The following is a 14,177-nucleotide window of genomic DNA, read 5'->3' as shown; positions in this document are numbered from 1 at the left end:
TGGACTCTTTCCAATTTTTCCACATCCTTCTTGTAGTGTGGGGCCCAAAACTGGACACAGTACTCCAGATGAAGCCTCACCCTGATTACCACTACAAAAGTGATTTTCCTCCTGCTGATAATAGCCCACTCTAATTGAATTGTCTTGGTAAGGCAACCCCCATCTTTTCATGTACTCTGGATGTAAGCAGAGTCAGGATAAGCTCTACCCTGACATCTGGTGGTGAATTATGGTGAGTGTGGAAAAGAACTTCAGGGGCTGATCTTGTTTGCATAGGCACACCCACCTGCCTAGCCTGGGACAACAGCAACTGAAAGTGGTTACTTTGGCTGGTGTGGGATCCCCAGTTTCTCTGTTATTGGGGCAGGAAGAATAAAGTGTTGTTACCCTGATTCTGTGAATCAAGGCCAGTGGAACTGTTGTATGACAGAGGGACTCACCAGTAACTAAGTAGCACTTGCTAGACAAGGGGCATGGGTTATAAAACCCAGTGATTTGTGAGAGGTTGGAGACAGGTATGTGTACCTGATGGTATGGGTGCCTTTTGGGGACCTGGAACACCAATTGCATTACCCTCTCTCTCCACTGTTGACTAGCATAGCTAAGTTTGCTTCCATTAGGAATCTAGCTAGCAGTTGCTGAACTGAATTCACTTTGGGCCAATGGTGCACCAGCACTGGGGTTCCCCTACTATAAGCTGAAATCACTAAAAGAGCTAAAATTGCTGAGCTGAGATCGCTGAGTGCTGTGTTAACCAGTGGGGGAGCCTGAAGATATATTGCTAAGCAGCTGGCAGAGCCGAGCAGTTTGTGGGACGGTTGGAGTGGCCCATGGAACAGCGAGTGGAGCGGCACAGAGTGGAGCTGAGCCATTTGTGGGGGCAGCTGGAGCGGTTCATGGGACGGCTGGTGGAGTGGAGCGGCTGGCAGAGCTGAGCAGTTTGTGGGACGGTTGGAGCGGCCCACGGAACGGGGAGCAGAGCGGAGCAGTTTGCAGGGACAGCTGGAGGAGCGGAGTGGAGCGGCGCGGCGTGGCTGGTAGAGCGGAGCCATTCGTGGTAAAGGCTGCAGCAGAACTCCACGGAGAGGTGGGGCAGTCGGCCTCGGACCACGTAAGGTGCCCCTTAACATCCCGTGTGCCCCCCCATTTCCGCCCAGGCTGGGGGGGGGTAAAACTCTGCAGATAAACTTTTGAACTCTGGGGCGGCACTGACCAGGGACAGAGACTTTGGGGTTGTTGGACTTTGGCGTGATTGGACTTAAGACCCTGAGGGGAAAAGGACACTGCCAAACTTACTTGGAGGTGGGTCTTTTGCTCATGGTTTGTGTTATGAATCCTGTTTGTGGTGTTTCCCCAACATAATGCCGCATTGTTTCCCTCCTTTATTAAAAGGCTTTTGCTACACTCAGACCCCGTGCTTGCGAGAGGGGAAGTATTGCCTCCTAGAGGCGCCCGGGGGGGTGGTATGTAATTGTCCCAGGTCACTGGGTGGGGGCTCGAGCCGGTTTTGCATTGCGTTATTGAAACGGAACCCCTAGATACTGTACCCGGCCCTTGTTGCTGCCAACTCAGAGGGGCAGAAGGGTTACATGTATATATATATTATATATATCTTCCTACTGTATTTTCTACTCCATGCATCTGATGAAGTGGGTTTTAGCCCACAAAAGCTTATGCCCAAATAAATGTGTTAGTCTCTAAGGTGCCACAAGTACTCCTTGTTGTTTTTATTCTTATAAGACTAATAGTTTTGATCAAAATAGATAACATACAGGTGAATTGGCTTGGTCTCCAGCTATAAATTTGTTAGTTTTTAGCTATTGCCTTCAGTATTGGCAAGAGATGGCCCCTGGTTTGCCCGCGTCACAAAATTAACCAAATGTTTGGAACAATACAAACATACACGCATGGAAGAAGCTTACTGAAAATACAAATATTCAGTGGGAAGGAGAAACCTAGGAGCTGTACTGCTCAGAGACGCAGGGTGTTCAGTAGTAACGAATACTAATCCTGCACTATGGAGACATTGGGCCAGGTCCTCAGTTGGTGTAAATCTATGAAGTCAATGAAACTTTGCTCATATGCATCAGCTGAGGATCTGGCCGATTGCGTGCTCCAGTGGATCTAGGGCAGTGCTGAAGAACTGGAGGGATTGTATAATAAACTCTGGGTTTCAGTGTAGCCAACACTCATGGTTTTATTGCAAGTCTCATGTATTGGATGCTTTTCTTATAAGCCCCAGCTCCAGGAGTCATGTTAACATACGAATTTCAGCTAGTGCTCATGGCTTTGCAGGGAAGCTTGGACACATGACCCATCTGCCTCTGAGGACACGTGTACACAGCCCGCGGCAGCAAATCTCAGCGCCTGGGCAGACTCAGGCTTGCGTTACAGCTCTAAAATCAATTGCATCGAGATTCGAACTGGTGCTTGGGCTCTGAAGCCCTTCCCCTACCCTAGGCTCCAGAGCTGCTGTAGCGCCAGACCTGTGAGTCCGAGCTGTCGACCTGGGGTCTGCAATTCACTGCCGCGGGCTGCCCCTCACGGTGTAGACGCACCCTTAAAGGCTCACAAACCCGGCAGCAAATAAAAGAACCAGCCGTTTGTGGGTGTGAATTTCCAGGATTTTTAAGGCAATGGCATCCTTTGGAGGACCTGGCTCGTGCGTTTTGAACACTCGGGGTTTGTGACACGGGGGTTTGTACTTTCAGCACGGTGTCCTCTCCATTTCCCTTACCGACGGGCCACGGGAGCAGTGACTGGCTCACCCCACTGCAGGAACCAGCCCGTTTTGGCCAAGCACATTATATTCACTTTTATCAGACCAGCCTAACAAAAAGCCCCCCGTCCATTCTCTATCTAGCTGACCTGTTCATTTCAGAGTGTCCACAGCCAAGTCTGATGATAGGGGGCAGGGAGGCTGCTGCCCTGACCAGCTGGAATCCGTCTCAGTGAGACAGGCAGCCGCACTGTCTGGGTTTTCATTTTTAATCCCTTATTTTAAGAAGCCTCATCAGTGCACAGTGCCAGGACCTGCCCTTGGGCCGGGGATGTCAGACTCCATCGACACCGGCTGTGGATCTGGCCCCGAGCACCCAGCACGCCACAGTCTGTGTTATACCAGTGCGATACACTCTGCTCGGCCTGAGCTGAGGAAACAACACCAGAAATCCCAACCATCCTTCCAGGAAGGACTACAACTCCCAGGAATACCCTGCGAGAGCCCTGCTCTCACAACAGAGCAGGCTGGGCGAATTAAACACAGCAACAAGGGAGACCAGAGCCCCGTCCTTCCCCCCAGCGAAGCCTCTGGAGATTATGCTCTAAATCCAGCATCTATTTGCTCTCCAAGCAGGGACCAGTCACCCCCTCCCCCAGCTCAGCTGCGTTTCTGTTCGCTGTGCTGCTTCCCCTGTTACTTTACTGAGCTGAGCACAAGCTGGGGTGTGAGGCTGAGTGTGCAGCCATGATGCGATGCAGTGAGAGCAGAGCGCAAGCAGGCATGAGGAATGCTCAGAGAACTGAACCCTGTCAGAGAGTGGTCTGGAGCCTTCGGTATTTTCCAGTTCTCTGCTGAGAAACCCAGTCTGGCCAGAGGAAGGGGAAGCAAGGAAACGCCTGGAGAGGTTTCTGCTCAGGTAGGAATCTTACAGTGATCTTGGGGCTAATCCAGCTTTCATTCAAATCAATGGGAGTCTTGCTGTGGCTGTTGTTAGGAGCAGGACCGAGCATCACTAGCTTAATCACATCCAAATGTCGTAAAATCTCTGCATGGCAAATCAGTGCAGCGAAGAGAAATCTGTTGAAGCGTTTGCTGCCCGTGTGATGACTAATAACTAGTCAGGATCAGACTGCGGCTCAGTTATGTCGGGCAAACGTGGAGTAAGTCCCCTGCCCTGCTTTCAAAAGAAATAGCCCAATTCACACCAGCGAAATAGCCCAATTCACACTGAGACCAGACCTTGGCCTGTGCTAGTTTTAGAGAATTTAGAAGCTGTAAAACAAAGTGATGAGTCAGATCCTGCTCTTGTTTACACCCATGTCAATCTGGACTAACTCCACTGATGTCAATGGAGTTACTCTAGCTTTACAAGCGTGGAATTCAGAGCAGAGTTTATTACGGCTTCAGCTCTGGAGAGGCACTGCGCACCCACAACACACACTGAATTCAGTGCAGGTCCTGAGCACCCCTGTGAGTTTGGTCCAGGATTAGCAATCAGAGGGTCTGATTCACCTCTCACTTCCCGCAGTGCAAATACGGAGCAACTCCACTGACCTCACTGCTGTAAAATGGGTCTAAGTGACTGGAAAAACCGGGCCGAGAATTTTTGCAAGGGCCAGAGACATTCCTGCTGAACATCTCTGCCCAGCAAAGGGAGCTGGCTGGCACCAAAGACGCTGGCCTTTGGTGTCTGTCTGACAATTATTCTATTTTATTGTATTGCTGAGGGACTTGGGCCGCAAACACACCAATTTAATGACAGCTTCAATTCTTCTAGCAAGAGGAACAACATTTTCTGCCCCTGTTGCTGCCAGGGAGATAGATGTAAGCCGTTATTCAAGAAAAAGCCCCGGTGGAGAATTAAGTATATAGTTCACTTTATGGTGAAATGATTTTGAATAAAACTCTGGCCTTAATTCCCCGCTTCGTTGTAAAAAAGAAAATAACCCAAATAGCAGCTACATCTCCCCAGGCTGAAAGAGGGGCTCCACTGACACCCGAGACTGCTTTGTGGTGGTGTCAGACCCGCATTGGGGTCTCAGTTGATGGTGTGTAACTGCTAATACTATATATGATGTAAGAAGCTCAAGCTTGCATTCCCAGTGTGCTCCACCCCCCACCCCCCAATTGACTTTCATTCTGGGCAAGCAACAATTGCCAAACTAGGCTCAAATTATTCCGATTTCATTCTCCCTCACTTCAGCAGCGGAAGGTCTCATGTTTTCAGGCTTATGAATATATATATGCTTCATGTTGGGACAACTGTATTGCCATCACAGTAACCTCCAGAATTTCTTTCTTCTCCAGTACCTGAAGAATCCACGAACAAACAGGAGCGGCATCATACAAAATACATTGAACTGCAGGGAACAGCTTCAGAAAGACACGATGAGGATGGTTTCTAGGGCTGTGATAATGGGCCACGCGGCAGGACCTGGTGAAATCTGAAACCAAAGAGGAACCTAGGAGAGAAATCCACTCCTGGTGAAAGAAGACCCAGCACACTTGCCGATATTAGACTATGGAGACTATGTGATGTGGGGAGAGACTCCCAGAGCAGAATCTTCCTAATGCAGCCCCCACTAGAGAGAAATCCTATGTGTCTGTACAGCTCCTAGCACAATGGGGCCCTGACCAGGTTAAGGATCAGTGTTAAATACTAATACTAGAAATACCTTTCCTGTGCCATAAGCTGGCGGGGAAGGAAGATGCTCAAAGCCCCGCAGAGCCCTGACCCGGACGACAGGCCGTACAAGTGCACCGAGTGCGAGAAGTGCTTCCGGCAGAAGAAGATCCTCAAAGCCCACCAGAGCATCCACACCGGAGAGAAACCGCACATGTGCGCCGAGTGTGGAAAGAGCTTCCGGCAGAAGAACAACCTCCGGAAGCACCAGTGGATCCACACCGGCCAGACGCCCCACCAGTGCGCCGAGTGCGGGAAGCGCTTCAGCGAGAAGCAGCGCCTGCGGAAGCACCAGAAGACGCACACGGGGGAGACGCCGTATGCCTGCGCCGAGTGCGGCACGCGCTTCAGCCACAAGCATAACCTGAAAACCCACCAGCGGGTGCACACCGGCGAGACGCCCTACAAGTGCCCCGAGTGCGAGAAAGGTTTCAAACAGCAGAACCACCTCATCAGCCACCTGCGCACCCACCAGGAGGAGAAGCTCTACAGGTGCACCCAGTGCGACAGGTTCTTCAGGAAGAAGCCCAACCTGCTGAAGCACGAGAAGAGCCATGCGGGGGACAGGCCCTACCGCTGCAAGGACTGCGGGAAGACCTTCAAGCAGAACAACCACCTGGTGAGTCACCAGAGGACCCACGCCGCAGGCAGCCTCTACATATGCACCGAGTGCGGGAAAAGCTACAGCCAGTGGGCACATCTCACCACTCACGAGCGGGCCCACGCCGGGGAGGGCCAGCTGACCTGCAGTGAGTGCCGGTGAGGGCTTTGCAGAGACAGTCTCAGAACACACAGAGGAGAGACCATCAGTAGGACGAGCATGGTACAGCTTCGTGGAGCAGATGACGAAGAAAAGACCCGGAAAATCAACACTTTACCCATTTAGATGATATGCTTTTGTTCTGAGTTTGTACAGTGCCTACCACAATGAGCCCTGGTCCATAGCTAGGGTTGTAGGCACTCCAGTAATACAAATAATAAATCATAATATACACAGTGGTGAATAGGAGAGCTTCATCGTGAAGCCAATAGGATGGTACATGGCAGAGAATCATCCACGCAGGAGAGGGACTCTCTAGGTGTAATAATTACTAGACAATTTCAGCAATAAATCTAATCTTAGCAGGACAGATGACTCTGGAGGAGAGACACTATGTGCATTATGTGGAAATCTGAGTAGCAAGAAGTGTGCTGTTAGAATAGATACATGGAGCTGGATAGAGTGTCACTAATGAGTCCTCTATGCCCCTGCAGGATTGCTAGCAGAGAGAATGAGTATTATTTTGTTAAAGTATTTCTGCACAATGCATCATGAAACAAGATGGCTACATGCTGCATTGTATGTAGTTACATGATGGTCATTTTGTTATTGTCCAGAATAACCATTAGGTTTACACACAATTGTTGATCAGTTTTCCAATTAACAGCCTGTTTTCCTTTTTTGTTTATTCAGGAGTTTCTTGGTTTGCCCCAGAACGTTTCCATTTGCATGACTTTCCAGCCCATCCTTTTAAAAACACTGTCTGTTCCCCATGGATAAAGTTCTGCCTTATGTTTTTTCCCCAAAGATACTGAATTCAATTCCTTGTGGTGTCTGTTTTATGGAAAAACAAGGGGAATGAACGAAAATTGCTAACATGAGATTCTGCAGAGACCAACGTATTATGTGCCTAGTTCACCCCACTGGAACATGGATCAGTGCTGCACAGGTCGAGATCCATTCAGAGAATTCTTGTCATCCAGGAGTGAAGCGAGTGAGAGGGTTTCTGGGCTTCTGGTGAGACATGGTCTATGATGGACACAGCTGTGACATGACGTGGCTTCTCCTGTCATTCTAGGCCCTGATCTTGGGAACATACCCATGTTTAACCTTTAGCACATGAGCCGTCCCTTTGAAGTCAGTGGGACGATTCACTGGGTTAAAGCCAAGCACTTGTGTAAGTGTTTGAAGGATCAGGGCCCTAATATGTCAACATATTTTTTCCTTTCTGAGACTGGAAATCTCATTTGAGCCTGGGAAGGGGAACAGAAACAAAGGGATGAATTTTTAACTGTCCCAGCAAAGAACAGGGTGAACAATAATTTGAGGTGAGTCATTTAAACTCAAGGGCTATTAAAAGGCTCATTGAGCTGTCTCTATTGTAGAACAATCCCAGGATCAGAGAAAAGATAAATCTGTTTTAAGGGCAATAGGGACCATTCAACCATCTAGTCTGATCCCCTGTATACTGTAGGCGAGAGAATTTCACCCAGTTACCCCTGTACTGAGCCCATGCATGTTTTCAAGGAAGACAGACCATCCTGATTTGAAGTATCAAAGAATAGTGAAATCCACCACTTCTCTGGGTAATTTGTTTTAGTGTTAAAAATTCATGTCTCATTTCTCATTTGAATTTGTCTGGCTTCCGCTTCCAGCCATTAGTTCTTGTGACAACTTTCTCTGCTGGATTAAAGAGCCCACTAGTACCTGGTATTTTCTCCCCAGGAAGGTACTTTTCCAGGTTGTAACCAAGTCCGCTCTCTATCTTCTTTGTGATAAATTAAACAGACTGAGCTCCTTAACGCTCTTGTGAGAAGAGATTTTCTCCAGCCCCTGAGAACCATTTTTGTGGTTCTTTTCTGCACCATCTCCAATTTTTGAACATCCTTTTTAAAATGTCAGTACCAAAATTGGACACAATATTCCAGTACCGGTCTCACCGATGCTGTGCGCAGAGGTAAAAATTACCTCTCTACTTCTACTCACTGCTCCCCTGTTTATCCAAGGATCACACAACCCTTTTGTCTGCCGCCCGGGAGCTGATGGTTAGTTGTTTGCCCAGCTGACCCCTATGTTTTTTCAGCGTCACTGCTTCCCAGGGTACAGCCCGCAGTCTGGTATGGCTTGCTGTGACCAGGGCTTTCCTGGGCTCACTACCACCCTCGGCTGTATCCCCAGTCAGGTGCAAAAGACAAAAGGGGTTGAGTTAGCTGTCACCCCTTTCCAGCAGGGCACCACCGGCAACGGTGTTACTCAGCAACACTCGGCCAAGTCACTGGTAGCAAACCAAACAATCATCCCCTGTCAGGCCTCCTTTTCCTCGGGGAGGCTCTGGCAGGCACGCTGCCTAGTCAATACCTGGCCCTAGCCAGACTTCTCTGGCTCACAGAGTGAGAGCTGGAGGTCTGCTCTTCCTCCCAGCCAATTCACAGCTGAGCTGGGCTCTCCCGCTGCTGTCCAACACCTATTGCAGGGCTGAACGGGACCACACAGCTCCTTAACGCTCTCCAGCCAGCGTGGGGCATGTGTACCCCTTCGCACCTGTATTCCCCGTTCCTGGCTGTATGGCCTCATGTGTGTAGTTACCAAGGATGTATTTACCAAATATGGATATAAAATCCCCTCAAATTTCCACCCTTTCTTCTTCGATAATCAAACACTGCTACAAAATCACCCCAAATCCCCTCAGATTTTGATCTGTTTCGCTGTCATTATCAAGTATCAATATAAATGGTATTTTAGATTTTTGCCATTATCCAATTCTCAAATACTGATAGAAAGTTTCCTCAGATTTTGGCCCTTTTAATTCTATACTACTATAAAGTCACTTCAGATGTTGCTACTTCTCTTTATAATCTTATTGAATACCCTTAGATTTCCCATTTGCTCTTTCGAATTATTTAATATTGATATAAAATCTGCTCACCCTGCACCAGTTTCCATCAGATTATTGAACAGTGATTAAAATCTCCTCAGATTATGCCACTTTTCATCCAATTTTCAAATATTGACATCAAAACCCCTTAAATGTTCCCTCTCTCTCTCTAGTTATTGAAGAATGATTTAAAACAGCCCTCAGATATTGCCCCTTGCCACTAAATATCAAATACTGATTTTAAAAGCCTCAATTTTTTCCCATTTTCTCCCCAATTCTCAAACGTTGGTATAAAATCCACTCATGCTTTGCCTCTTCTCTCTAATTATTAAGTATTTATATAAAATTGCCTCTGTTGTCTATATAATTTTCAAATATAAATATAAAACACCCTCAGACTTGGGGTTTCCCATCCTGTCTAACTGCAGCAATGTCTCTTCATTTTGGAGGGAAACTGCTGCTCTGAGTTTTCCACTCAGAGGGGCCCTTGCTCTGGATTAACTGCACTGAGGGGCTGACACTGAAGTACTGGTGTGAGTGAGATTGGAACCTGGGGCTGCCAAGTGCCAGGCCCTTTCTATGACACTCGTGCGCTGGGCACCGTGTCACGTCAGCCGCAGCCTGGCAGGACCCTCGCACACTCAGCCGGGCCGTGGGCAGCAGCTGCAGTTCCTGCTCCTGGGGCTCCCTGGCACTGGATTTGAGGTAGCCAAGTGGTCTCGTTGCCTCTCAGCGCTCTCTGCCGCCCCATTCTCTGGCCCTTGGGGAGGAGGTGTAGCAATGGTAGTGGAAGGCGATAAGCAGGGGGGGACCTGGGGATCAAGGGAGGGAAGAGAAGAGGGCTGAAGAAGGGGGAGAAAATCGGGCAGGGGCAGAATGAAGGAGGCTGCCCCAGGTCCCCCATTCCCTCAACAAACGCCTGGTTCCCAGTGCCCCCTAACACACCCCAGCCTGTCCCTCCCAACACACACAGCCCTTGCCAGGCTGCCTCACGCTCTTCCATTGCCCTGAAAGCCTCCACGCTCATCTCTCCTCCCCCCACCACCCACAATCTGTAACCATCACCCCCTGGGATTGCTGTGACACCAGCCCGGCTCCCTGGCAGTGCCTGGGGGCACCGCTAACCAGGCCTGTGCTGCGAGCCCATATGACTGTAATGGCCGGAGGGGTCTGATACAGCCCTCTGCCAACCAGCTCCAACACTCCACACTCCTGCCGGGGTCCCCAGTCGCCCCTTCTAACTCCTCACAGTCACACTGCCCCTTGTTGGCCCACAGCTGCTCCACAAAATCACCGCAAACCCCTCTTCCACGCTCCTCCCACCTCAGCAGCCCCTGGCTCCCCTCAGTACCTCCTCCCTATTGGCTCCCCAAGCACCCCTGGTTCATCTCCAGTTCCTGCCTATCCCACCCCTGTTCCCCCTGCTCAGGAGTACCCTGACTTGGAATCAGTGACGATCGGTCACCAGTGTCACACGTGGGGCTGCACCAGATTTTGCAGCTGTGGGAATTGGGCGCACTGGGCCCAGCTCTGCTCTCTGTGATAGCCATGTAAATCCAGAGTAACCCCACTCACGGCACCAGAGTGACTCCAGGTTTACACCAATGTGCCTGGGAGTGGAGTTCTGGCTCATTTGCTGGGCAGGCAGCATGTGTTTGAATCCCAGCCCCTGAACCTAGGGCAATCCTTGTCCCTTTCGCTCCAAGCCAGAGAAACTTTAATCATGGGAGTGGGCCCACTGGACTTTGTTTCAAAATAGGGGTAAAATCCTCATTAGTTTAAACGGTGTAAATTCTTGTATCTCCCTGTATGTGCTTAGGGGCCAGCATCATTACAGCGATACCAGTGGCTGAATTGGGGTTATTTATGAGGTTAGTCTGGTGGGCTGGGATGGGGAAAACTACTTCAGAGTCTGTGCTTCAGCAGCATCTCCGAGACAGTTGTTTTCAGAATAGTTCCTCTGTTCGAAAGGTAAAATCAAGAGCACAGAAAGCTCCTGATTCAACAAAGCTGGAAAAACAGCAGGGTCAGAGTTCACAAGCTCAAAAACAGTAGAGAGAAAGTGTCATATGTAAATAGATTTTTTTTTAAATTAACAATGTTTGTAGTAGCTGCCAATCCATGAGAGTTGCTGAATTGGCCCGTTAATACACATCACAGTTGGTTACAGGCATTCAAACGCCATGTACCTGAGCTAAGTACTGTATTAAAAAACCAATAAAATCCACCTTGTTGTGTATTAATGCTGAGTCCTAACCTATTCACCATACTGCACGGGTTGATACTAACTAACTCAGGCAGAATGGACTCTTAGGGACCAATTATTTGTTCGGCGAGAGACAGCTTGTTTCTTACTAATGATCTTTTCTTTTTAGTACAGCAGATGATGCCGTGTTGAATGGAAAACAAAACAAAAATCAGCATGAAACTTGAGAGAACAACTGAAAGAAGATACTGTCTGAAATAGATACGAGAGAGAGGTTCGCAGAGCTGTGTAGTTGAAGAGCTTATGCAAAGTGAAAAATAAGAGGAATCACACCAAATATCAAACCAGATCCATCAAGTTCAGCAAACTCTAACATGACAGAAGAATCCAGGACAAAGAGCCAAAAACTTCCTAATTCTGGGCAGAGAGACCAGACCAGAGAACAACAACATAAATATAGTGCAGAACTAAAGACACAATCATACTCCTCACTCTGTGGATTATCCAAATGGAAGAGAAACCATTCAAGAGCTCTGAGTGTGGGAAAATCTTCAATCCGAAATGAAATCAAAACACACAAGGCAAGTCACGCAAGGAAAAAAAGCCATCAACACGTACTGAATAATGGGGGAAAGCAACATACCAACTAGAACTGGTCTGAAATTTTCCAGCCGGACAACTGTCAGTTGGAAAACGTTGATTCAATTAAATGAACATACTGATTTCATCAAACATTTCAATTACACTTTATCCAAACGTTTTGTTTTGATTAGGTCAAAGTTCTTTGTTTCAATCATATAAACTATATTATTCATTATATTACATTATGATATGATATTTGAATACAGTGGAAACAAAGTGCTTTGATAAGGTTGTCTCAACATTTCTGAAACAACACTAGATCTGAAGCAGGCAGCCCCGACTCTGAAAAAGTTCTGATACTCAGCTCCTATATTAAACTGATCTCTGATCTCTGCATGGCCTTTATAGTTGTGCCCCTCATGTGACATGTGCTGAACTAGGCCACAGGCTGGTACCCCGAGCATCCGGCTCATCCCTGAGCGGGCACTTGGCATGGACCAGAAGCTGACGTAGGCTGCAGCAGCTGCCCAAGATCTCCGCACCTAGTTGCCACCCACAGGGCTGCTGGGAAATGTAGTTTATTTTTTACATCAGCGATCAAGAGAAAGAACAGGAAACTACAGCAATTGCATGCGACAGCAATTCCTCCCAGGAAGTGGTGCAGTGCAAGCCAGTCCCGAATGCATAGCCAGGGATGGAGCTCAGAGCATCTGGCACCGTGCTAAGGATGGTCTGAATGAGCTCACTCTGGGAATATCCCTTCCATAGATCTACCTTCCCTTATCTCCCAGCCTTCCCCTCCCCCAGCCCCCAACAGCCCTCCCTCTCTGTCCCTTTGTTCTACCCTTGCACACACTGTAGCCCTTAGGACAGTCAGACACTGCAAGAGGCAGGAGTGGAAACAGGATCTCCTAACCCTGACAGAGAAGAGAGATCTGGGAACTCACAGCAGTTACAATTCTAGCTTCATCAGGGAACCGGACAGGAAAACACCTGGTGGGATTTCAGCTCAGGTAGGACACTGACTTTCTTGTGTTTGCACCTGGACCATAATGACACAGGACTGAATGACGGGCTCTGTCTAGGGATCTGAGCTAAAATCTCTTCCATGTGTAACCTGCCTTTAACAGCTGCATTCCAGGAGAGCTTTCTGCAGGGGACCGGGAGGCGCAGGGATGGGTAATGGGCTGTAGACATGTTCTAGCTTTAGGTTGCTAGTTAAATCCAGACCAAGGTGGTGGTGACTGAAGGTTGCTGCCATCTGGGGCAGTTTGCTGGCCTCGCTGTTATGGGTTCTGGGGATCTCAGTGCAGTTCCCAAAGGATGGGGGTGGAGTTCTCCTCCCCAAGCCTACCATCACAACTGGCCCATCGCAGCGGAGCCGCTGTAGGCTGAACAGTGGCTCTGAAACTTTCCACATGACTGTCCCCCTTGCAGGAGTCTGATTTGTCTGGCATACCCCCAAATTTCACCGCACTTGAAAACGACTTGCTCACAAAATCAGACATAAAAATATGGAAGTGTCACAGCCTCACTGTTACTGACACATTGCTAACTTTCTCATTTTTACCATACAATTCTAAAATAAATCAATTGGACTATAAATATTGTACTTACATTTCAGTGTAGAATATACCAAGCAGTATAAATAAGTCTTTGTCTGTATGAAGTTTTAGTTTGTACTGACTTCACTAGTGCTTTCTGTGTAACCTGCTGTAAAACCAGGCAAATGTCTGGATGAGCTGACATACCCCCTGGAAGATCTCTGCGTCCCCCGGGGTACGCGTCCCCCTGGTTGAGAATCACTGGAATAGATGATGGAGAGTCCCCTGCAGCAGGCAGGTTCCCTGCAGTTCATAGTTAAGGCACATGGGCTGGCCCCTGTGGGAAGCTGAGCTTGCTGCTGTACCCGTCACTGGATGAACCCAGGGTTCCAGTCTCTGGAGATGTCAGGCGGGCGCCTGTCACAAGCAATGTGTATGTAAGCAGCTGGCTTTTATCCCACACACTTGCGCACACAGAATTTTGCTGCCGATATAGATTGTTTGCTACTCCAGGCAATGGAAACATCACTGACAAATATTTCTATACAGCACAAGGGGCCAACTGTCTAATCGCACAAACCCAAACACCCTTGCCTGCCCCTGCCCCTGCCCCGCCCTTTCCCCGAGGCCATGCCCCTGCCCTGCCCCTTCTCTGAGGCCCCACCCCCCGTTCACTCCATCCCCCCTCCCTCCATCGCTCGCTCTCCCTCACCCTCACTCACTTTCACCAGGCTGGGGCAGGGGGTTGGGGTGTGGGCTCTGGGCTGGGAGATGGGGTTGAGGGGTTTGGAGTGTCGGAGGGGCT

The 14,177-nt window shown here is 48.9% G+C and overlaps 1 protein-coding gene across 1 annotated transcript in view; it reads left to right on the top strand.

Moving 5' to 3' along the window:
• The first annotated feature begins 3,260 nt into the window (after positions 1 to 3,260).
• Positions 3,261 to 14,177, top strand: part of LOC112110910 (zinc finger protein OZF-like) — a 13,889-nt gene continuing 2,972 nt past the window's right edge. Inside the window, exons 1-2 of the mRNA XM_024206131.2 lie at positions 3,261 to 3,638; positions 5,030 to 6,134. Coding sequence (XP_024061899.1) covers positions 5,431 to 6,134 — 704 coding nt within the window. The 5' untranslated portion in view covers positions 3,261 to 3,638; positions 5,030 to 5,430. The remainder of the gene's footprint in view (positions 3,639 to 5,029; positions 6,135 to 14,177) is intronic.

The sequence above is a fragment of the Terrapene carolina genome, unplaced genomic scaffold (assembly GCF_002925995.2).
Source record: "Terrapene carolina triunguis isolate 2854851 unplaced genomic scaffold, T_m_triunguis-2.0 Scaffold273, whole genome shotgun sequence".
NCBI classification, from domain to species: domain Eukaryota; kingdom Metazoa; phylum Chordata; order Testudines; family Emydidae; genus Terrapene; species Terrapene triunguis.
The sequence above is the reverse complement of the archived record's forward strand: the minus strand, read 5'-3'. Positions and strand labels throughout refer to the sequence as shown.